General features: G+C 38.3%; 1 protein-coding gene across 24 annotated transcripts in view; it reads left to right on the forward strand.

The window, feature by feature from the left end:
- The window catches only part of DTNA (dystrobrevin alpha), a 390,982-nt gene that overhangs the window by 320,355 nt on the left and 45,003 nt on the right, over positions 1–25,624 (forward strand). For 10 of the 24 annotated variants that reach the window (XM_060028867.1, XM_060028865.1, XM_060028869.1 and 7 more), the window contains 7 exons: positions 2,502–2,607; positions 4,980–5,146; positions 7,978–8,102; positions 12,573–12,656; positions 14,356–14,445; positions 21,623–21,700; positions 22,264–22,356. In XM_060028867.1, the coding sequence (XP_059884850.1) occupies positions 2,502–2,607; positions 4,980–5,146; positions 7,978–8,102; positions 12,573–12,656; positions 14,356–14,445; positions 21,623–21,700; positions 22,264–22,356 (743 nt within the window). Of the gene's footprint in view, positions 1–2,501; positions 2,608–4,979; positions 5,147–7,977; positions 8,103–12,572; positions 12,657–14,002; positions 14,279–14,355; positions 14,446–21,622; positions 21,701–22,263; positions 22,357–25,624 lie in introns of those variants that run through there. The other 14 variants (XM_060028878.1, XM_060028880.1, XM_060028879.1 and 11 more) reach the window with 4 other exon arrangements.

A 25,624-nucleotide genomic window follows, 5' to 3' on the forward strand; every position in this document is an offset into this window, starting at 1 on the left:
ATTATTACCACCACACTATCAAAAGGGTTGAATTGTTACTCAGCCTCACATGAAGCATGAGTCTGACCCAGCACCGAGCTTCACCAACGTTTAGCAAAGGAGACAAGAAAGGAATCACAGCACATGCCCCATGCCATCTGGGAGGCCCTAAATCTTCCACTACATTGGGGCTCAGAGCAACATGTTTTAACTGGGGGTGGTACAAGTCAGCCAAGGGAAGCTGCTTAGTTTGGGGGACTCTCCGTGTTTATATCTCTCCAGTCATGTGGAAAATCTACGTGTCTAGAACTATTCTTCAGCACAGCATAGTGGAGATTTAGAAATCCATAAACTGAAGATTTCTTTACAATTTTTAAAAATCCGAACTAACCAAGTATGTCCTCTAAAAGGATCCGTTAAATAAGAAATCAGTACTTAGCAGCCACCGAAAAGCTGCATTTACCTCCAGCTAGTAAACCTCATCTGTCTGTTTACTTGGTGATCTAAGAGGTCAAAGGTGGTGCCTTGGGCATCCCCGTAGGTCATGGATTTATATAGAATTATAAATGTATCCATACACTCAATAAGAGAAGGGATGGCTTGATACTTTAAGTATCAAACTCTACTGCCGCTGGGCGGGGCAGGAGGGGGGGCGGTGAGGAGGATGGATTCTCACCCAGGAAGCCTTTCTGGCCTTTCCCACGCCCTCACCCCCAGGCTGGCTTAGATACCTGGCCTCTGTCCCCAGCTAAAGCATACTCCTCTTTGGAGTTCCCTTTCCCTTTCGAGTTGGTGACCTCAGAATGGATCCATTCACCTAAGCCTCCTTCTATACAACTTCTTCGCCCAGAACTTCTCATCAATCACCAAGTCCTACTGATTTCACCTTCCAGAATTTTCTCAGATCTCTCTCCTCATCATCCTCGATTGCCTGGCCTATTGCATTAAACCCCAAACTGATCTCTCTGCCCCTGGATTTACTTGTTTGTTTGTACATTTGTTGATTTTAGGTAGTGCGTTGTAGAATCCTCAGGAAATATACTAATGCCTCAGAATATTTCTCATTAAAAGTCAGCCAGAATAATAGGACTTTTTTAATCTAATAGAATTTATCTATTCAAAAAAATTTATAGGATGTTGCCATTGCTCAAAATTCCTTTTGAAATATCCTAGAGACTGCCCATTATATAATCTTTTATATACCCTCAATGATGAGAAATTTATGTATGTGGAAATCATAGTAGCATTTCTTGACTTCCAGTAGTGATTTTTAGCCAGTATGATGAATGGTCAAAATAGATAAAATCATGTAAAGTACAAAAAGAGGCAACACTAATAAAAATAATAAGACCAGTTTATTTTTGTGCTTCATAAACTGGCTATAGCAGCAGTTCGAATGATGAAATTCCAAAATTGCTTTAATTGCTTCATTGCAAAGCCGCCCCAAGTGATTGGTTTGAAACACAGTGTTATTTTAGACATATGAATTGTAGTAGCTTTTGAAAAACTACTGTCTCATTACTTATACTTTACATAATTTATCTTTTAATTATAATGCTAATAACAACCCTATAAAAAGCTTATTTAGTATTATGAGGTAAAGCTAAAACTGTAAATATCTGCCAATAAGAAAACATTAATAGAAGGGTACCAAGACAGTTGTTTTGTGAATTACAAGGACAAGTGTAAGGTTTAAGCCTTGAAAAGGCACTGTAGCTCTTCAGGGCTGATTTCTTGTCTAAAAAATATAAAACTATCCCATCCACCTTGATATTCTAATTCAAAAATTTAAATAAAGTAGTGATTTTTGCATGTAAATTTTTTGTCATTCATACTATGAAAATATCATATATTAATATAACTTCTTATTTTTTTCATTTTGAAAGAAACTTATAGATAAAATACATTTCTTTTCTGCATCAGAAAAGCCCAGGATAATGACACAGAATCCGACTGAACTGTAAGAAAAGATACATAAAGAAAGTAGAGAAGAGAATTTTTTTTTAATTTAGAGTGTTCTTTTCTAACAGGGAAGGATAGCTCCCTCCGAACAGGATTCACTCCTAATCTTGTATAGCAGAACCATTCACATTAACCACAAAATATTTAGTCCTTATGGAAGTTGAGGAGCTTTGAAAGGGAAGCTGTTCTACAAATTTAGAAGACTGATACGGAAATTGTCGAGTGTGCTGTGATGTACTATTGGGTAAAATTTTATGGAGAATGTCTACTCTCCATCTTTCCTCACCATTTTCATACTGTCCCTCATGTATGAAAATGATCCCCTCAGAATTGTTTTATTCCTTGTGATAATATTGACTCAGCCTCAGTGGAGATAATCCAGTCTTATGTAGGCTTAAATATAAAAAGCAATTAATGTTTTAAATTCAGAACTAGTTTCAAGCTGTTTATTTATTAGAGGTTAATTGAATGTCTTGTTTCTTCTATCTCAAATGATATTTACATAGCAGGTAAATTAAGATTATTCTTGATTCTAAATTTTTATGGGTTTTTTGATGCAGAAAAAAGTCACCTTAAATGGTTTCTTGGACACACTCATGTCAGATCCTCCCCCGCAGTGCCTGGTCTGGCTGCCCCTTCTGCATCGACTGGCAAATGTAGAAAACGGTGAGTAGTTACTACGGAGGCAATTTTTTTAGCCTTTATTTTAAATTGAAGTATAATTGATTTAAAATGTTGCATTAATTTCATGTGTACAGCAAAGTGATTCAGTTATATATATATATATATATATATATATATATATGTAAAATAAAATATTATTTTCCCTTATAGGTTATTACAAAATATTGAGTATAATTCCCTGTGGTATATAGTAGGTCCTTGATGGTTATCTATTTTAAATATGGGAATGTGTATATGTTAATATACCTATAAATAACATGTATGTATATGTTAATCCCAAACTCCTAAGGCAATTTTTTTCATTACCGAAATTAGGCCATCAAATCTATAATTATTAAGCCAATGTCATTGTTTTAGGGAGGTCTGTTTAGTAGTTCTGAATTTTAATAGAACTAACCTGTCTCCCTCATCAGTAAGGCCTTATAGGTGCACTGCACAATTAGGACTGTCCGTTCTAAAAATTTATTAAATCTCACAGTCTACCTCTCAGTTACAAATCAGGTGTGGCTTAAAAACTTACTGTAATGGAAAGAGAACCTTAGTAAGGAATGTGACATTTTCTAGTATTTGTTTTAGGTATGAACTTCTACTTTTGGTATACCTGGCATTAACTATTTCTTCCTAGGCACTCCATCAGGAATAGGTGGAGGAGATAGAAAAAAATTGGATGGTTGCACCTTGCTAATCTTTAGTCATATGCTCCGAATTGTAAGCTTTCAGTGGTTGTAGTTATGTAAAAAAATGAGTAACGTAACTTTCGTCATGTGCTTTTGTTTTTATAAAAGCAAGTATTTCTATGTTAAAAGTAATTACTCTTGGCATATCCAAACTTAAATATAAAATATAGTTCAGAGCAAGGTTTAAAGAAATTTAAACATGGAACAATCCATTGCCTCCATCTGATCTTTAGATGTTCTTATTTACTGTTTAATCTAACTCTGGGAATTCTCTAGCCTTAAATAGAAAATAATTTATCTCCTATCTCTTACTATAATCTTAACTTCTACACATATCTTTAATATACATTGGGGTTAAAGTTAGCTTATTTTAAATTCCCATTTAGAACATCTGGCATCTGCCCTAATTATCTCCCTTAAAGTTATAAATCTATCCTGTTCTGCTCATGGAGAAGATTTAAAGAATGAACTTACTAGTTTCTCTGTTAGCACTACCAGTCACAGATTTTTTTTTTTATGCTACTTATTCATCTGCTAGAGCAAAGAGCAATCAAGGTCCAGATCATGCACGATGAGTTCATATTACTGTTTTGCAGTTTAAGAACTAGTCATTTTCCAATTATAAACTTGTCATTTCATGGCTTCTCTCTCAGCATTTCCTGTTGCAGGAAATGAGTTCCTTAGGCCCTGTCCCAGAACAGTTGTCCCTAGATTCAAGTCTCACTTCAGCCTTTCCCAGGAGGCAGAAAAAGGGAATATGATGCTGGTTCAGAAGACAGTGTGTTCAAAACTGGTTATGTCTTTGTTTTTACAATTTACTTTTCATCTTGATTTATTTTTATTTGCAATATTTTCCCTGGCTGCTTAGCCAGAGAAAAAGTTTACCAAAAGCATGTGTTGTTCTTATTGTTGTTGATATCTTTAGCTCATAACATGCAGTTACTTGGATTCAAATCTCAAATATTTTACCTTGCCTGCTTTATAATTCAAATTTTCTGCCAAAGGAAGTTGTGTCTCTTGAACTATCTGACTTAGAACTGTATTCAGACAACTTATTCATCTCTTTGGGCCCTATCCATCTGCCTCTCGGGAAATTAAAAAAAAAAAAATCTGTTAAACAAAAGCAGTGTCACTCATTAAATAAGCCTATTAGCTACTCCATTTTTTAAAAAGTAACTCAATTCTCCCATCCAGTTTTTCTACTCTTCTTCCATTTGCCTTTCTTTCTTCTTCCTCTCCTCTTCCATTTCTCTGATATTTGCTCTCAACCCACTGGGCAATCAGCTGTGTTCATCCGTTATGCTTCTGAGTCTTCCGTGAGCTGTGCTGATCTCCTGGAGACAGAGAGCATTTGGGGGAAAGGCGAGCCAGTTTGGGTAATTTATAGTCTCGTAGTATAAGGGACGGGAGTAAGAAGAGCAAATGGAATTACAGAGATTTGCCCTTAAAAGAACCCCTATCCTCCATCCCCTTCTGTTTTTCCCACCTCCACACACATGCTGGAAAAGGGTAGTGAGAGTCTAGGAATAAACTTATTGCTTCTCTCGGCGAAAACTGACGATCATCGGAAATCATGGCGCACAGCAGAAAAATGCAATTCTTGTCGGACTGTATTTTTCCTTCTTCTGGCTCATACTTTTGTTTTCTTGTTTTTTTCTTCATTAACTTGCCCCTCAGTCTTCCATCCAGTTGAGTGTTCGTACTGCCACAGTGAGAGTATGATGGGATTTCGCTACCGATGCCAACAGTGTCACAATTACCAGCTCTGTCAGGACTGCTTCTGGAGGGGACATGCCGGTGGTTCCCATAGCAACCAGCACCAAATGAAAGAGTACACGTCCTGGGTAAGGCAAGGTCCAGGCAATACTTACAGTTGGATGTGTGAGTGTCGTCCAGAATGCAACGGAACGGCAAGCATGGTTACTGAATCAAGAGACACGCTTACCTTCTCCTCTCACATTCCCTCCTTCCCCTCCCACTCCCCACCTTACTGGGACCTCTTACTTATTGTGTCTGAACCCAGTGTAGCTTCCTAAGGCTTAAAATATAGGAAGACGCAAATGATATTACTTCTTGGAATACAGATAATTCAGTATCGATTTAGGTAACAGCCAAACAGCAAGCACCTTCTGGAACATAATCTCATTTTCACAGTAAGTTAAGGTTCTTTTCAAGTTTGGGGGTGGTTTGTGGGAATCGCCTAAAAATTATTGTTAGTTAGATTCTGGAGTTGTCTTAACTGCATGACTGGAACATGAAGGAAAGACCTGCGAGCGTGTGGGCTTAAGGATGCTGTTTCATTCTACTTTTTTAGAGGAGGGGGAGATATTTGAAAATCATCTTTTCATGAGTAGTGCAAGTGACTAACTTGCTGGAGGTGACCTGTGATACTGACCTGCTAAAGGTGACCTGTCCATGTGATGAAAGTGTTCTCAGGATCACATGGCCCTGAGTCTATGGGAGGAATTTGCCCCCGTGAGCTTGCTGTTCAGGTGGTTTACAGTTTGCTGACCTCTGTCTCAGTTCAACTCAAAGACCAGATCCAGTGATGTTGTTCTGGTGCTTCTGTGAAAGTATTGCTCTATGTACAGATTCTTTTTCGTGGAATGTGCCATCAGTCCTGCCAACTCCTCTTGGAATAGTTGTATCACAAGAAAATGCAGACTTTTTAAAAGCATTTTTTCTATATTTTAATGTGTCTCAAATCAACCTATAGTCTTTACTTAAAGAGTAACTCATTTTATTTTTACAAAGGTCTTCAGATATGCATTTTAATTGCAGTATAGTTTATTTACAATGTTGTGTTAGTTTCAGGTATACAGCAAAGTGATTGTTATACATATATGTATAATACATATAATATATTTATTCTTTTTCAGATTCTTTCCCATATAGGTTATTACAAAATATTGAGTATAGTTCCCTGTGCTATACAGTAGGTCTTTGTTGTTTATCTATTTTATATATAGTAGTGTGTATATGTTAATCCCAAATTCTTAATTTATCCCTCCCTGCCCACCTTTCCCCTTTGGTAACAATAGTTTATTTTCTATGTCTGTGAGTGTGTTTCTGTTTTGTAAATAAGTTCATTTGTATCATTTTTTGTAGGTTCCACATAGAATTGATATCATATGATATTTGTCTTTCTCTGTCTGACTTACTTCACTTAGTATGATAATCCCCAGGTCCATCCATGTTACTGCAAATGGCATTATTTCATTCTTTATGGCTGAGTAGTGAGAATATACATTTTAAATCAGAGTGTTCTTTCTAGGAATTATTATTGGGAACTGATATTCAGTGCAAATATATTAATTGTTTAGCACGTGTCAGATTCTGAGTTCAAGTAAGAGTTCTTCACTAAGGCATTGTATACTGAGGGCTTGATGCCAGTTCAAATGCCACCCATCACTACTGGCTATATCACATGCTGAGAATAGATATACTAGGACAGATCATGAAATACAATTTCGTATAGAACGCTGGAGGAAATACTTTCTATTTTCTTATTGTCAGCGTCTTACCAATTTTCAAATATGTTCTATTCCAAGTCCTAGAGGGTTGGTGATTATACACTAATCGTTTGTAATTGTTGCTTTATGTAAAGTCAGATAAGGAGCCTTTTCTTAGGGGTTTGAACTCTGCAATTATATGGCAGGACAATGTCTTTACAGAGTAGGATCAGACTCCTCACGAGGACAAAGGAGCCCCAACGTTTATGGGGTGAAGAGCTGTTGTTACTGCTGTTTTAAGTGTTCGAAGAATTAAACCTCCTAGCAAAAGCCAAAGAGGGACTTCTTGGACAATGTTCCCATTACTTAGCTTTTAAAAATGAGGACAAAAGTCACTTCGTTATGTTGCCAGTTATGGACTCTGTGTGTCAAAGAAAGTGACAAAATGAGAAATCGCTTCTCACAGAAAGGAAAAATTGGGGTAAAGATTTATTATATGTGGTAGGCTATTTTTGATCACCTTGGCTGTGAAATTTTAAAATAAACATTCCACTGGTCCAAATGAAAAAGAGGTAGCATGATGCTCTGGAAAGAACATAAATTCTAGAGACTCAGATTGAAGTTCCACTTTTCCTTCTAACCGGATGTATCCAGCCGCACCTGAAACATCTTGCCCCTGGATTCCCGCAAAACGTCCTACCCATCTCCTTACTTCCATTCCTATCCCCTCTCAAACCTTTTTCTGTTCTTAAAGAGAAGCAGTCCTTCTAGAATCAGGTCACCTCTGAGATTTAACCTGTTCATTGTCTCCCTCTGCATTTGAGATAAAGACCACAGTCTTGGACGCGGCATATAAGACTTCAGTGGTCTCCCTCCTGCTTTCCTCTCCAGAACTTCCTCCATCTGGAATTACCTTCCAGTCCCCTGAGTTTTGTCAGAAGGACCCCTGCTGTTCATTAAGTCCCAGCTCAGACGTCCTGAGCACAATGACTGCTTCCATTTATCACAGCATTTGCTGACACTGTGCAGCCCGAGGCAGTTACCCTGATGGCTAATTCCAAGCATTCTGGTCCCAGCAAAGAGAAAAATCCTTGACTTAGAGTAGATTATCAAAGAAGATTTCCTGAATGAATGAATGGATATCTACTATGAAAACAAATCATCTGATGAAATGTTACATAAATGTTGATGGTTATCACTTGAACCTTTCTTCTTCCTTCCAGAAATCACCCGCTAAGAAGCTCACCAATGCATTAAGCAAGTCTCTGAGCTGTGCTTCCAGCCGTGAACCTTTGCACCCCATGTTCCCTGACCAGCCTGAGAAACCACTCAACTTGGCCCACATCGTGTGAGTATCTCTACCCGCCAGACTGAGGGACAGCTTTCTTCACTGATGCGTGTGCAGATCCATACAAAGACAATTAATTTCCTATTAGTTGTCAGGGACCAAGTTTTAAATTTTATTGTCTTAAAAAAAAAGAGTGAAAGTCATGTTATTATAATTTTTTTCATGGAGAGGTATATAGTACTTCTGCCCAGATGTACAAGTATGCCCCACTGTGTAATTTACCTTGAAGTAGAAAATATTCAAAAATTTTATAATTGTAAAATAACGATGTTATTGGAGTTTGCACAATTGGACGTTAATAATCAACGGAATTACCGTGGTCAGGAAATTTTAAAGCACGCCGTACCTTAATGTCTTGTGTGCTTTGAGTCCCAAATAGAGAAGCCCTCTGTTTCCTTTCTCTGCACAGCCAGTCATCTTAAAGATGCCAGCAAGCCTAGGAATCATTGCTGTTGCTGTTGTTTTATCCCAAGTTATATAACTTTAGAAGAATCATGGCCTGTGCAAGGGAGGGTTGAAGAAGGGGTATTGGAGGGGAAGTTCATCCAAAGTATGTGTGAGTTTGGGGGGCAAAGGGAATTGGCCCAAGGAACGGTGCTACCACCCACCCCTTCCACTTCCCAAAAACCTCATGTAGGGGGGCCTGTCTCAGGCCTGGCTGGCTCAGAAAACAGAGGAGGCTTAGGTAGAAGAAAGTATTTCTTTCTTGGATGTTATCTTGGGCTCAGAAGAGGAAAGAAGTTCATTACCTACTTTGGGGCACAGTTAGGAGTTACGTAGTCACAAGTGTCTCAGGAAGCCTCTAGAACAGGCTTTCCCCCTCCTTCTGAACTGCCTTTCATTGTGCACACTTCAGCACTACCACGTGCACTGCAGGGCCTGTTTTTGCCTGTTGACCTCGAGAGGTTGGCTGATGGGACACATGGGTGTTAGGAATCCACCAAAGCAAGGTTCACGCTTCAGGCGGATGAGAACATAACCCATTAGAGGCACTGTGGTGCATCTCAGAGCCTTAGGAAAGCAGCCACTCTTTCCCCTAATGGACATAAACAGATCCCATCAAACCACTGTGCTGCAGCACGTCTGTGGACTTTGTATAAATCCCACAGGGCTTTGTTTGGTTTACTCTGGGTGTGTGCTGAGGGTTCATTGCCCCCAGCAATCCACACAAGTCTGGAAGCATCCACAAACTAATGTAAACTGATCCTGTAGAATGTGGTTGACTTATTTTTAGAAATTTTGCTCCCAAAAATAAGCCTTAAAGTAAACCAGGGGTAAAGAAATCTGGGAAGTGTCCCAAAGGACCAATCACCTGCAGAAAGCGAGCTCATACGAGCTGTTCTCCTGAAGTCTTGACTTACTTCCCCATAGCCAGGGACGATCACTTAGTTGCTTGTGAATGAACAAAACATAAGTGAGAGTAGGTCTGGGCTCTCTGAGCTTGGCCACGGAGTGACTGTCTACCAGCCCCCTTAGGGGCTGGTAGAACCCCTTAGGGGTTCCCCCCCAAGAGAACAGCGTTCAATCCGAGATGATGGGTGTGGGGAAGGTAGGGAGAGGATGGGGGTAAACAGCCTGGCTCTAAGAGCTTTGCAGCAAAACGGAGTTAGGATGGGGCCTCGCACTTGGAGACAGAATTAAGAAGCAAGCCCAGGGAATTCCCTGGTGGTGCAGTGGTTAAGAATCCATCTGCCAATGCAGGGAACATGGGTTTGAGCCCTGGTCCAGGAAGATCCCACCTGCTGTGGAGCAAATAAACAGCCAAAAATAACTAAATTTAAAAAAAAAATGAGAAAGAAGTGAAGCCATGCCACACAACTTGGGTTCCGTGGAGAGTTTCAGGATTCCCCCAAAATTCTACACAAAATGTGCCTTTTTCTGGTAAAAGTTCCATGTTTAACCAGATTCTTAAAATAGTCCTTGAATCAAAACACTGATCTGTACTCACGGATAATATATTTTTCCAGGGCGAATGTCAGTTTTAAAAGACAAATTATACAAAATATTTAATTGTTGAAATAACACGCAAGAAATTCCGGATGCAGAGTGGCCAATCTCTAGTAGAACAGATTTTTTACTAATTTTTAGCTTTGGACATTTTTCTATTTGTTATTCTGATGTTATTGCCCTGAACAGATATTTATGTTCCTTTTTTTTCTTTTTTTTTTTGGATGGGGATATCTAAGACTTCTAATCTTAAAGTATGCTGTTCATTTAGCTATTCTAAATTATCATAGGCACATAAAAGCCACTTAAGTAGTGGCATTTTGGTGTTTTGGCATTTGTTCTTAGCTATTACATTGCTTGTAAATGTTACCATGATTAACTGTCTCTATTCTATTCAATTTTTTGCTGCCAAAAGGGATACTTGGTAAGTCAATAGTCTTTAGTGTGCTTATAAAGACTTATAAGTGGTTATGAGACACAAAACAGGTGAGAGATATGAGGCTAGCTTAAAACTAATTCTGCCTTTAAGCTGAGTGCTTTCAGTTTATGAAAAGAATGCCAATTTTATAAAAATGTCCTTTGCAGACATCTTGTCCAGAAAGAAAACTTTGCACTAGGCCTCTGTGACCTTATCTTCTGGAGCTATTTCTTTTTCCTAAGACTAAATATGTTTAAAATTCCCAATGTGACCTATTTATTAGATGAGGTACCTTGCCATTTGATTGTGGAGGAAATAGGTCCCTTTGAAAACTGCTCTTTGGTGCCAAGGTTAGCCATTCTGTGTCCCAAGTTCAACATTTTCGTGATGAACGTTAAATGTGAAGCCATTTACTAAGGAACTGCAATTTCAGCTTTGGGGTGACCAGGTTCAATAGAGTAAATTTACCAGACTAGTTAAAAAGCATTCCAAATCCACTTGTTTTCTCATTTCCTAGAGATAGAGCAAGAGGAGAATATTAATAAAAAGACAAAAGAAAACCAGAAATGTTGTCAAGTTGATTTTTTTCCACTTTTTTCAAAGTTAAAATGAAGATATTTCATTCTGCCCACTGTTTTAAAATCTGATACACCTAACTTTTCAAAATTCACAGAACAATTTGTTTAAAATTAGCATCCTTCTTATAAAGTGAAAGTGTCCTGCTCAAAGCAGAATTAGCTTTAAACTAGTCTCATGTATCACGCATATCCTAGATAAGTAATATAAAACACAAAGCTAGTTTTCAGAACTTCGGCTAATATGTTCAGAGTAGACTAAATACTGAACCTGCTATTTTGACCTCACCCAACAAAGAATGTGTCTTTAAAAAATCTGAGAAATCAGTTTAGCATTAGGTTCTGAGAACCAAAAGTGTCAATGAATTTTTGCATGTAGTGCTGACATTTCATAACCTGCCTTGCATCATGTCCATTCCCATAAATACATTGGAACAAACAAGTCTACCTTTTTCTCTTCATTGTAGAATCCAAACTAACTCTGGTTTCCTAAGATAAAAATTAAACCTTTACAACTTTTTGCTCTTAGTCAAGTTGACACAAATAGATTCTATAGGCTACTGTATTCATGTTTCATCTTCAAAAAATTCTGTACTGTCAGACTCACATATAGAATTAGAGTGAAACTAAAATTTCCTGACTCAGAACGCTGCCCTGCCCCATCACCCATCTTCTGAACTCTAAATTCCACCTCATTGTACCGCGGAACATCTTACAGTGAACCTAAAATAAGACTAAAAACAGCTTGGAGATGAGATGGGGATCTTAGCGCTATCATTTTACCTGAACTAAGACATCAGTTATAGGAATGAAAATTGAGACAGTGGAGGACAGACATGATGCAGTTGGTGTTTAAGGTTGTGGACAATTCCAGGGAATATTGAACCCTATTTTCCTTCTCTAATCATATGAAAAAAAGTGAAGTTTTTGGGATGCCTTGCACTATATGTCCTATCCTATAGATCATGCAGATAACAGAAAGTCAGTAAATCCCTGTGGTGCTTAATTGTGTCTTCACTTAGAGCAAAGAGCGAAGAAGGCATGATACGATTTTGCAGCTGGGTCCTTACAGGCCCGGGTATCCTGGAAGAGGGCCATCGTCATGGGGAACACAGGAAGTTTCCAAAGCCTCAGGAATCTTCCTCTTTCCAAGAGGATGTAGATTCTGATTGTCATCAAGTTTTCTGAGCTTCTCTCTTTAGAAGTTAGTAGGCTGCCTCAAAATCCTCATTCTATCTGAGAATATGACTCAATGAATCACCAAGGCTCAAAGCTCATGAATAAACATTCCTGTGGTTTCTGGAGATCTTCCCCGCAATGCTTAAACAGACATTCTATCTTCTCAAGGAAATGTAACTTCCCAAAACACTTCAAGAATTGAATTGGAAAATGTAAAGTTCTGCGTTGATCCTGGGTAAGATAAGAACTCTGATCTTACCAACTCCTTTCCTTGAGAGATCGTATCGTTGTCAACTTGTGACTTTTATTTAACTTTCCATCCATTTTCCATTTAACTGTACTTTGTTTTAGGCCGCCCAGACCTGTAACCAGCATGAATGACAGCATGTTTTCCCACTCTGTCCCCTCCTCAGGAAGTCCTTTTATTACCAGGAGGTAAGTTCCAACCCTATTATAAAATAAACCTTTGGTAATGAGCCTTGATTTTGTGGCAAGAAAAATATTCTCCTTTAAACCAAATGTAGAAGATTACTGTTAGAAACTAGTTTGTAAATATCTGTCACAAGTTGTTAATTTCATTCATTTGGATGTGTTTGAAGAGGGCTAGGATGGCTTTGGGAATGAATGTCACTTCTGGAAACTTGCATTTACAATCTATCCACAGTAAGAATGCAGGGTATATTTAAGTTTTACTGCTGACACACATGCATTCTGGCTCATTGAGAAAGTCACTTTTATAGCACTTGGAATGGCCCATTTAAGCCGGGGAATTGGAATTTCAAGATGCAACGGGGAATTACGATGGACATTCTGAAACATCTCGTAATATAAAGCTCCAGATATAAAGGAATCTTCTTAGTGAACTCTAGAGTTCCTGAGGCTAGAGGCTCAAGACCAAATTTGGAAATATAGTTTCTACATAAGTAATTCATGGATAAGAACAAGAAATTTTAAAAAAAGAGGGTGGATGCATGTCTCATCTTTTTGCACAAAGATCCACTGCCCTGTAAGGAAACAGGTGAAGCAGATACTTCTCCTAAAACTAGCACAATGAACAGGCAGGTGTCAAAAGGTACGCCAAGTCATTTGATCAAATATCACAAATAAAGCACCAGAGAATTATTTTAAGGAATACATGGAGAAGGCTCACAGGAAGGCAGAAACAAAGGTAAGGACAATTGGAGTGAGTAATTGAATGTAAGATTTCAAATGCCTTTCGGTAGGAAACAAATGGCCTCATGTTTCAAAAACAAACATAATCAATCTTTTCCCTGAAGAGTTGCTGAGGTACCAATTTCCCTGTAATATCCTGGTACGTTCTAGTGAAGATTTGCAGACAGTGAGACTCAGAACACTGTTGATTTTTTCTCCGAGTTCCTGGATTTGTCCATCAGCAGGAACCTGAGATGAAGATGTTCCCCATAATTGTAATCAGGGGAATAAACAGAATGGTGTTTCCCGCTATAAATTAAGCAAGTCTGTCACAGATAGAAATGGGAAGGCAATAGAACTGCATAACATCCACAGTGAAATCCTATGGTTGAAGCCCAGTTTGTTCCTTTCAGCACTCCGTTTCAGAGCCACCAGCAGATTAAACCACATTTTCTAAGACAAAATCATAAACTGTAAAGTCTATTAGAAACATGGGCCTGTGCCTCTATCTTGGGACGATCTGGCGTGATGTTAACAAAGATATGCTTTTATTAGGAAGCTCTGCATTCTGCAAATGTCAAGCAGAGATAGACCCCATCCTTACTGAAGGTCATTTTATATCATTTCAGCTTGGACGGTGCTTTATGATGGATGCGTCTAGATGGATAACATGGCTTCTTCTACTCTAAAATATTCCTATAATATTTTGAGCTGTTCTGGTTCCTCCAGGGGGCATGGTGCCCCAAAATATGATCATTTCCCTTTCTTCCCATTTTCAGTCCTTCTGGAATGTTCCCTCTGAACCTCAAGCACGTTGTTTAAAGTTCACAGTTCTTCCTATCGTCACGGAGGTTGGCCTCTGGTTTCTGTTTTAAGGGTGCCGTTCAATAAAGCTGTGTACACTGAACGTCTTTCCTCTCTGAGTGGGCCTTGCTCTGTCCATGGGAGGTTTTAACGGGGTCTCATTGTTTGCATCCCTCAGGTTACCTGAGGGGATGAGTGCATCCAGCCCTGTGGCTGAGGAGCATTCGCTCATAAAGCTGTATGTAAATCAGCTTGACCACAGCGCACGGTCAGTATCCCAGCCCTGAAGCACTAATCATAGTAGTAGTTCCGTAGCTAGACCGCTAGTCCTGCTTCATCACTAAAATCCTCTTGTAGTATGCTTTGGTGGAGATACAGGTCTTCTGGGGTTTCATGAGATTCCTTTGAGAATTTCCGACTTGAGCTGGACTGGTCAGCTCTTTTTCTCTTTTCCACTTTTCCACTTCTTTTATTGATTTTATGTCTTCATGCCAGTATGTATGAGATGAGTAAATATGAAGAGTACCATGTTGGATCCCCTTCTTTGGACGATTCTCTGCTTTGGTACAGTTTGCGAGACCCCAGATGGTGATTCCTTAGACTCTTGTATTAAAGAGTCTCTTGGAATGATTTTAGCACTAACTGTGTGAGATCAGGACAACATCACATGGTTGGACCATATTACAGTAAAAGACTTGAGGATTTACATCTTTCTGTCCTCCTGGGCTTGGGCCATTTTCCCCCAGGTAGGGCAGTCTGATTCCTATTAAGGTAGCAATTTCACAACCAATTTCATGCTCTTAGTGTTTAATTTCTACCAGTTGATAATGCTGGTGGCGATCCCCTGTTTATTTCTTAGCCACGTCCATATGCTAAGGTTGATGGAAACCATCAAGCCAAATGTAGGCATAAGTTAAAGCCCCTAATCTTCCTACAGTTGGAACTTAACCAAAGAAATAGGACCTAGAGCTCTGCCCTCACTCCTACCCCACCCCAACTGCCCCTGTTAAAACCGGATAAAAACTAAAACCTAAACAAGCCAAGAGTGGTGCTGGTCAGTGTTGAGGCTGCATTAAAAAAGTAAGGAAGTTTACCGTGCAGATACTTTATTTAGCCTGAGTTTTTGGTCTTTGGTATTGTGACAGATCTTACAGAGATAAAGCAGAATAAGGATGAATTGAAATCACTACTCCAGAATCCTCGCTACAAACTCCTGGCATTCCTCACATAGAGTCCTTTGCAAGCATACACTTTGATCTTCAAAAGGCACTAGGGCCTATCTTTGAAGTCTTTTGACATCCTGGTAACCTAACTCACACAGATTTATGAGGGTATACTACCACCATCTGCCCCATCCCCTGTTCTGATATCCGTTTCTAGCTATATCCTTGAGTCACTTTTCCCTTAACTTAAAAGAGGGAATTCTCAAAGGCACTCTCCCTTAACCCTTTGAAGTCTTCGTGTGTGTGTGTGTGTGTGTGTGTGTGTGTGTGTGTGTGTGTGTACTCAATGCTTATTAGCAGTTAGGCACAGTATGGATCAAATGACACAATTCATGGACAAATTCACTTCATTCATTTTCTTGATCATAACTATATCCCTAAACCTAGATTGTTTTCTTATACATGCATGAATTTATAGGAAAAGAACAACTAGATCAATGGAAATTTATCATTACCACTAGGAAGAGAACGCCAGTATATGATGTATGATTGGGCAGCCAACATTAAGCTTATGAAAGATAGCCTGCCATTATGGCAAATATTATCGCAAGAGCTGACCACAAAGCCCTTCTCCCCCTCATTGCACACAGCATTATGCCTTTGAGCTTCTGCTGTTGGCATCAGGCCCCCTTTGTAAAATCTTAATTATCTTGCCAAAATCCTCACCTCATTGACGTGAGAGAGCTGACCAGTCCTTTCCATTTGGAAAATATTTCATTAGTTATGGCTATTATGGCCATTTCTTCATTAGCTACAATAAGGACATTCTAAAAATTTGAATGGCTAGATACTTTTACCTCCAGTTTTAGAAACTTCTCTTAAAGATTTTACAGATATTTTTATAAATGCAACCTCTCAAGTCTTAACCACTCACAAAAAGAATCACTTTGGCTATTATATCTAGCCAGAACTGATCACTCTCCCAAATATGAGAACATTGCTTATGATTCATAGAGTGTGTTGAACACAATCTAATATGCTATTTTCTGGTTTGTCTGAAAAGCATTTGGTTAATTACTAATACTGTATTAGGTCCAGGGGTGCCTATGGGGAAGATACACTGCCTTCCCCACGCACTTTCAAAATCCTGATTCTTCCCAATGCAACAGCCTTTGTGAGCTATTTTTGTGGGTTGACTGGTTGTTCAGTTGGTTGATTTGTTTGGGTTTTCAACCACAGAAAGGCTAATTCATGTGTCTTTTTCAGTTTTTTCAAATACTTTGCTTTCCCTAATCCAGATTTTTAATCTGACATGTAATGTTCAAACTAAATTTTAAACACTTGTGTTTTGGTAATCAAAAGTGAATAGAAATAAAATTGAGGTACTGAATTCAAACTTTGCTTCTGAAAATCAGTTTTCTCCATGCTCAGTATTTTCTAAGATGAAAGTCCATCCCTTTTCAGTCAGGAAAGAAGGTAAATTTATAAATCAGCATCATAAAATAGATGCATTTATAAATCAACCTCAACTGAAGATTTCTTCATTCTTTCCACACTTTCTGGGCATGTTGTATGAAATTTGAAATAAACACTCTCTGCAAGTAATTATTTATTCCATGTAGCCCCAGAGCTCCACTAACATGCTAGATTTTTTTCGAACCTGAATTAAACTGGTCTTCGCACTCAACTCTATTTCCTATACTAAAATGTTAGTGTGTACTTAAATCTGCTGTCACCTCTTCTTCCCTTTGATAACCTTTATTCTCTTACTAGAGTTGCTTTAGCGGCTGTCTGTGTGTGCTCTGTACCCAGCAAACTTTTCTAGAGCATCTTTTGGCAAAAACGCAATTGATACAGCTTGATACTATCTGGGGGACAGCATAGTAAATGTAGTGAATCAAATATGACCTAAGAATCATTATTTCTTCCACGGTATCTGCTTAAGGAGGTTTGACTTTCATGCCAGCCTGAATTGATGACAACTCATTTTCCCACTGAGACACTAAGCTATTTTTTAATGCTTGTTTGCTGATTTGCGTGTGGCAGGTATTTTATGTTTCAGATCAAAGATGTTGAAAGCTAGAAAACGAAAGGGGAAAAAGAGTTTTTCAAGAAATTATCTCTTGGTGAAACTGACTTGTGGACTCTTTTTTATTTAAAACTAATTTATTTAAATTAGTTTGATGACCTTGGTATGGATTGTTTTAATTACATTGAGAAGCAAAATGTTATTCCCAATTGACAGTCAGCTAAGGAGGGAGCCAAGTTTACAAGTCATTCTTCACAAAGCCCAAACACCAACAAGTTTATCAATCATTTAAGAATCAGTAAAAAAGTAAATCTCTCTTCTTAATTTGCCATGGTTCAAATATCGTTTTCCATTTAACCATTGTGATGATAATCATGCCACATGACATAATTTGTTTATATTATATTGTTGCTCTGTGCAGGACTTTTATTTAAATCCTTTTATTTTCCTGTTCAATAAAAGAAAAAAATATTTGGCCAGAGCTAATGTAATAACACAGCATAAGCAGAAGTGGTTTTCAAAACTATATGGCAGTTTAAGCAAAAATCCAGGGAGCATTTGTGTGTGATTTTGTTAGCTTAGAGTACCCCCAAAATGTTTGCACTTAAGCAAAATCCTGGCATCAGTTGTCATTCTCCAAAACAAAAGGGCGAATTTAAATAAATAAATATGAAATATTTTGAAATTGTACTAATCTTCCAGAACGCATTATGCCTGTGTGTGTGTGTGTGTGTGTGTGTGTGTGTATGAAAATTTTTGGAAGAAGGCCATTTATCTTTGCATATGTTCTTTTCCAGAGTATAAAAAGGAATTGGTGAGAAAATAAGAGAATTTTTTTTTTTAGAAAAGAATAATCTAAAGGAATATTTCCAGCCTCTTTTCTTTCAGCAGAACACATGAAATTCAAATTTCACCTTGTCATACCCTCCAGGTATGATTGTCAACCACACCCAATAATGAAAATATGTGTGCTGAAGGAGGTGTTTATACATTGGCAGGGCCTGGTGAAAAGAAAATAACGACAATAAGAAAAGAGACGTGTATACACACAATTTTAGGGATGGTAGCATTGCTTCTCCTTGGGACTCAGATTAGAAAAGATTTATCACCCACAGTCAAGAGGAGCCCCAGGTCATTAGCAGTTTCCGAGGTTAAAAGGAGGAATGCATTTAAATTTGAAGACGGGGCATGCAGAAGATGGAGAAGTTTCCAGAGCTAGAGCTGCAGGAAAGCCATTGGCACGTTTGGATGCACTGACATGCTGGAAGCAGTCACTTCTTGATAAGGCCCTAGGTTCCAGTGTTGCCTGATCCCAAAGCCCACAACGAATTGGAAATATCACCAAACTTCTCCAAGCAGACTGCCAGAGCTGCAAAATGAAAGTTTAAACATCCAAATTATTCTACAAAATATCGTGAGTGTACCTTGCTTTGAAGAGATTATCATAAATTACCTGATGTCACTACCTTTGCAACAACTCAGGAGAAAATTTTTTTCACTTTGCTTCCCTTCTTCAAGCTCCTTGGGAGCTGCAGAAGAAATTCTGGTGAAGATACTTCATGTGAACAGTCTTTATAGACCCAAGTTTTAAGTGAAACCTGCCTCCTGGTCTGCTCTCTAAGTTCTTGATCCATTTCATTTAGAAAGAGTGCTTTTTTTAATTCTTGTTTTCATCATGCACTTGGCTTCCTCTATACATGGTCATGTTTTCTGCTTCCCAGAAATAAATGATTAGGAGGAGAATTCAAGGCTAGTTCTAGGTAGTACAGAAACTATGTGGGCACTGAGTACCAAAAGTCAGAAATGCTCTTGGCACTAGATGCTAACAGCTTTAGCAAAATGAGATAAATGCAGAGAATATCATCCCCATATATTCCAAGAACTGGTTTTCCCAAGGATTCATGTGGGAAAGGAAAGGAACATGAAAGGATTTAAATGATGCCTTCAAACCAGCACTGGCAAGGGCCAAGGCAAAGAAAATGGCAACGAAAGGACAAGACGTGTATATGGAGACATCTGCTCATCCCTTTGCGGAAAGAAGGGACTTGGAGAGAGCAGGGGAGACAGGCAAGTGGCGTAGAGGAAGGAGAGAGGGGCCCAGAGAATTGGAGAGAAAGAAAGAATGAGCCACCAGAGGAAAATCAGGGCAACTGCTCACTTCCTGCTACCAGCCCTGCCCATGCTGATGTCAGCAGGGTTCCTCCAGTGCCAGTGCTCATTAGTAAGTGGTGGGACACACTTCTGCAGCTTTATTGACACATCACCTTCCTCCCATAAGACGTCACCAGAGTAACTTATAACAAGCATATCCTCGTGGTTGATCCTCCCGTGTTTCTTTTTTTTCCTTCTTGCACATTCATCATCAGAGGTTGTAACTGTATAATTATTAGGCCTTTGATTTAAGGAAATAACACAATTTCTGGGATTCAAGGGGAAAAGTAGCGTATGTAACAAGGCAGAGAAATGGTTTCATTTGGAGGGAAGAATTCTTAATATTTCACACAGTGTTTTGAGTGGTTTTACAGGCATCTGAAATCAATTATAGAGTGGGTAGATCTATCTTGTATTATCAAAAAAAAAAAGTTGGGGGAGGTGATTGGGCAGCAGTGAGACCGTAGTTACTAGATAATGAGCTGTACTTCAGGAGACAAGGTTTGGAATGCTGTCTTGGTGGGATGGTGGGAAAACATCAACTCCAGTGGCTTAAGATGCTTATTTGTTCCTGATGGGCAGGTTTCATAGTCTTTGAAGGTGCAGATCAATATGCTTTAAAAAAGAATTAACTTCATCAGGAAAGCAAATTCTCCTAGAACATTGATTTCATTGTTAAGGTCAATTTTGTTTGTGTGCAGTTGTACTTTTTGAGTAATGGGTGCATTCCTGAAAAGCTGAGTAAAGTCATAATGTTCAACAAACATGAATGCCTACTCTATACTAGATGTTTTCTTTATAGATCAAATTTGATTTTAAATTTACCAGAAGCCTCACGATTTAAGGAATCTTGTAGTATATACTATTATAAAACAAGAATTCCAATTATACCGTGCATAATTCTAATGTGATATTCATTTATAAGTTGCTATATTTTGTGCTTTGTGGTCTGAAAAAGTGGTACTTTGTAGTAAAACTTTTAAAGTTTTTAAGATTTTTAACTGCTTTATTAAGCATTCTTATATATATATATAGATTTATAACTTCTTGAAAAGTTACGGAAGTTTGTGGTAAAAATCTAATAATTTCAATGCAAGTAATTAAAAACTTGGTATTCAAACAAAGTCAGTCACTTAATTTTTGTATTCTCCATGAAGGGAGAAAGGAGTAGTTTTAAGTACACCAGTGTTGCAGGGCAAATTGTTAACCTACAAAAGAACAAGCTCTCTTTAAGCACATTACAAGTACAGTTATAGTACTAAGAATCAATATCATATTTCCCAATGAACATGCCTATTCATTATAGTTATAAATTCATTTATATTATATAAATTTTGGGTGCCTTTGGCTTGGCCACACTTTATTATTATTTATATTTCTATTTTCCTTTAATAAAACTACATTAAACTTTTTAATTCTTCATTAAAATTGCCAATTAAAGTGAGTGTTCTTCCTAATAAATCTAAAATGATAAGAATTTGCCCTATTGATTGGACACATTGATTGGACACACATTGCCCTATTTATGGACACAAGGAGGATGAATATATGTTTATAAGGCTCAAAGGTTTATTTCTCTGTTTCTCTGAAAGTTTTCTTCACAGCTTCACAGCCAAGGTCAGGTGACTTGTGCCTAAAGCAGCAAAACACTTTTAATATGACACCAATCTGTAGGTAATTTTCAATTCTCTGTTCAACACAGGAAGTCGGAGAATAGAGGGCAGGCTGGAGAAATAAGCTTCTTGTGTGGGATCTGAAGGCTGGCAGGACTTAGTGAACTATTGGACTGTGTACAGTCTGTCATGAACGCTGGATGAATTGTCATTGTGTCTGGGCATATGCAATCTATTTGTTTAGCAAATAGCAGAGGTCAAATCTGGGATCATAGCGGCTTGTGTAATTGTAATTGTGGTCCTCAGGCCAGGTTGCTACTCCTAGTTCAGCTATGTGGAAATCTGAAAACATCTTGAACATTTCAAAGTAATGAAAGAGCTGTCCAAATGGAGCTTGGAAGTAGTCTTGGGAGTTTCTGTTGCCAGTTTCTATTCTTGAATGCATTGCCGAGTTTACGCTCTTCTTGGCTTTCCCATCTTATTAACCAGCTCTCCTCCCAAGGACAGTGAAGTCGAGCAGAGCAAACTGCTGGCTAGGGCTGCTCCAGCTTTGCTGAAGGGCAAAGGGTAAGTTAAAGCCAGAGTGTTCTGGAACCCTGAATTAACTAAACTAAAAATGCTGATTTCTTGTGTCAAAGATGCTTTGTGTTTGAAAGACCGTCTTTGATTTAGTCAAAGCAGCTCTGTTATAACCCCATTAACAGCACCAAGTAGTTATTTTGAGTAGACACATCTGTGTTCTTACTCGCTTTCCCTGATTTCCTTTTCCTTTTTTGAAACGACTAAGCTTCAGATTTGATTTTCCAAAGGATAATCTTTGCTTGCGACCTATTTCAGTGTATTTACTGTACAAATGAATTTCTTGGCCTTAGTGGTTTGAAGAATGCAATTCTGTTTTCTTAAAAGTTACTTGACCTAAGTGAAAATCTATTTTTAAAGAGAGTGAAATGGCATTGTGAATTTCATTGCTTGGATTTTGCTTGTGTTTCTTCATAGAACATCGCTTAGTTTTCCTTTACTTGCTTGGTTTTCTAGATGCCTTTTCGACCACAAACTCACTCCTACCTGCCCTGCTTATTTCTGTCCACCTGTCCTAACAACACCCTTTCTTTCCTCCTGCCCTGTTTCAGGATACAGTACAGTCTGAATGTGGCAGACAGGCTAGCTGATGAACATGTTCTCATCGGGTTGTATGTCAACATGCTCCGGAACAACCCATCATGGTTAGTGCAGGTTTGGCTGCTTGACTGTCCTGCGAGAGGGAAACAGTCTGATCTCTTGACAAGCAGTCTCAGCACGGGGCAAAGTCACTGGATGCCAGAGGTGTCACTAAAGCATTTTTTTAACTGATCCAATTAAAATGTCTTGTGATATTACTTTGGACACTGCCCATTAATGTACCATAGAATTCACATTTTTGTTTATATCTTAGCTAAAGGGACAACTCATGTAAGCAGGTGCTAAATATTAGCATCTAGGGAGATGCAAGACTCTGGGTCCCACCGGTCAGTTCTGTGTTACATGTGCCATGTCAAATTACTACATGACAGTGATGCAGGAATTTGTCTTATTCCAAGGACTTGTGTGTTTCTACTGATTTGGAGAACAATCCTGCATTCCCTTAAGATAGAAGTGAAGAAGAGGAAAAGTGATAGGATGGGATTATACAATGGAAATCATTTCATCAACAATGATAACAGTGGGAGAAATTGTCTTTCGACTCTTCTCTTACAAATGTTTCAGGGTAGCCATCCTGATACAGCCTGCTTTCAAGTCCCACAGTATTCAAAGCTTACTTTCCAATGTGTTAAATGTGTGAGTTCAGATAGCCTTATGTAATAGAATAAAGGCATTCCTAGAGTTTTTCCCTTTCTATTTTAGTTGTGACATAGTAGATTCCTCCCATTGGTTCAAGTTAGTTAATAATAAATATACATTTTCAATTTGAATGAAAATAAATGCACAAACTGTATAATTATCACGTTTCATCCTAGTTTAGACAACTGTTTTACAAATATGTTTAGCAAACCAGTTCCTTAGAAATATTCTATTTTACTTAATAACCCTAATACATTTTCTCTGAACTGAGAGCCTATGGATTTTTTGCCATTATAACTATTAAGTGAGCCAATGGGTTAAATTGCCTTTAAAATTGGTCCCCTTTCTTCTACTGTGTCACAGAAAGCATCCCTCAAACATTTGGCATTCATCACCCTCACCACTTGGTATTGTTAACCATGTCTTTGTTTCTAGAACTTTCCTCCCTTGATGCCTTAGAACTATTTTTTGCAAGATTAGTACATGAGGTGACTTTAGGTGATACACTGATGAACATTTATTTGTTTTAATAGTTATATATTTATCTTAATTTGAACTTTTAAAAATGTATGTATATAACCAGTGTACTGGTTTAATTTTATACTATATGCTACTCTTTCAGGAGATAAAAATGCACTCTTCAGCTAAGCCCATCTCTTTGTTCAAATTTTCCCGGCTTGTAGATCGAATAGTTCCTTTTCTTTCTTACATCTCAGCCTCTCAAAACTACGAGTGGAGTGATGGTTTTCATCTTATTCCCAGTGAATTTGGTTCCCCAATGTTATATGGTAGCTGAAACAATAGAACTAAATACTAAATTAATGCCCCCCCAAAATTTGTGTTGGTAATCTTCAAAGCAGGATATAGTCGATAAAGATTCAATCATGTCTGAATGCAATGATGTGATCTCACACCCTGTCCTCTCCTGTCCTTTGGAGTGTGTGTCCAAAATTCTAGCACACTCTGGTTATTTCCACCACTCTTCTTTGACCTTTTCTTAATTAAAGTTGTAACAGAGAAATCTCCAAAGAGGAAAGTGCAGAGTTTGTCACTCCCAGCCCTTTTCCCTCCTCAAGTGGTTAATCATATTGACTTGATGGTCACTTGAGACTGTAAAACGGTCTCAGTAGAGACACCTTACATCGACTTGATGAAAGATAGATGTGACTTGTATTTTGAAAACAAAGCAGAATTTAAGACTGATCAATGAAGCTGACTCGGTTTTAAAAGCTACTGCCCTCCATAATTCTCATCACTTTGTTCCATCCTTAAAAAATTCCAACTTCTCTTTTCTCAGTTTGCTCCTTCCCTTTCCTTGCTGTTTAATTAGATCCTAACCATTCCCCACATCTGCCAGGATTCTGTAAGCGATGCAGTGATGTCTCCCCTCCTTTATCATCATTATAGCTCTGATGCTTAACCGTCATTCAACTGTGGTGAGATCTATAATGGTAGTAATTACAAGAGCCACCATTTTTTAAAGCATTTGCCTCATGATAAGCACTGTGTTTAAAACTTTATTTACATAATTTCCCCTGGTCCTTAGATAAGCCGGTAAATACTCTCATCCCCATTTTATCGATCAGTAAAGGTATCAGTTTAGAGAGTTTACATGACTCTCCCACAGGCACATAGCTACTACACAGTGGGGCCGGGATTTCAGCTTTTATCTAGCTGATCCCAAACTCATAACCACTGTGATACATTGCATCTTATAAAACCTACATAAATGCATGCCCTCCAGAAAGCTCTTCTGGACATTCCACAGCTGCATCCACCACATCTCTATTTACTGAAATTGCATATCCCATTGTATTATTTGTATTTCATTTTAACAAATATTTTGAGCACATACTAGTAATAGAAATAGTGGTTGTTCATAAGTTACCAATTATGTATTTAGTTCTGTGCCTTGCGATTTCTCATTTTAGTTGTAAGCTTCAAAAAGACAAAAATTTTCTCTTCAGCCTCTTGGACCTCATCACAGCAGCCAGAATATGAATAATAAATTTTACATTTATGAAGTGCTTCAAAAATGACAAAGCCCTTTCCCACACATTATTTAATCTGCTTGTCAAAGCCCTGTAGGTTTAGATATTATTGCCATTTCACTGATAAGAAAATGCCCGGTTACAAGACATCAAGTGACTTATCCAAGGTCACCTGCCAGCAAGGTCTTCTGATATTGAGTCTCATCTGTTTTCCACCTCCTACCTCGGCCTTCCTGTCTGTGCACCCTTCATGAGATGGTCTATAAAGAGAAATCTAATAGTTGTTCTTGCTTGAAAGGTGTGTTTTTGTAAGTATTCATATATGCTCCTAATTCACTCAGTGTAGGGGCCTTCTCCCCTATATCAACTGCTTAGCACAATGGGAAACTGACTCATCTGTAAATAGTTTGCTGCTAAATTAGAGATATTCTTAGGTGCCCTTGCTGGTTCTGATGTCAGATAAGCCAAATAAATAAACTGTAGATCAAGGGCAAAGTCCTACTGTCTTCCTAATTCCTAAGTGAAGTTTTAAAAGCCTTAATGGTTTTCAAGCACCTTCTTCACTGGGGGAGGAGAGGTCTCAGAGTTATCCAGTGAGGGCTTTTTCTGGCCTCTCCTAAAGCTTATCAAGTGCCCAGGCTTGCTAGTGGTTTATAGGACAGATGGTGGCAGGCAGACCAAA

Source organism: Delphinus delphis, chromosome 13 (genome assembly GCF_949987515.2).
Source record: "Delphinus delphis chromosome 13, mDelDel1.2, whole genome shotgun sequence".
Lineage (NCBI taxonomy): Eukaryota > Metazoa > Chordata > Mammalia > Artiodactyla > Delphinidae > Delphinus > Delphinus delphis.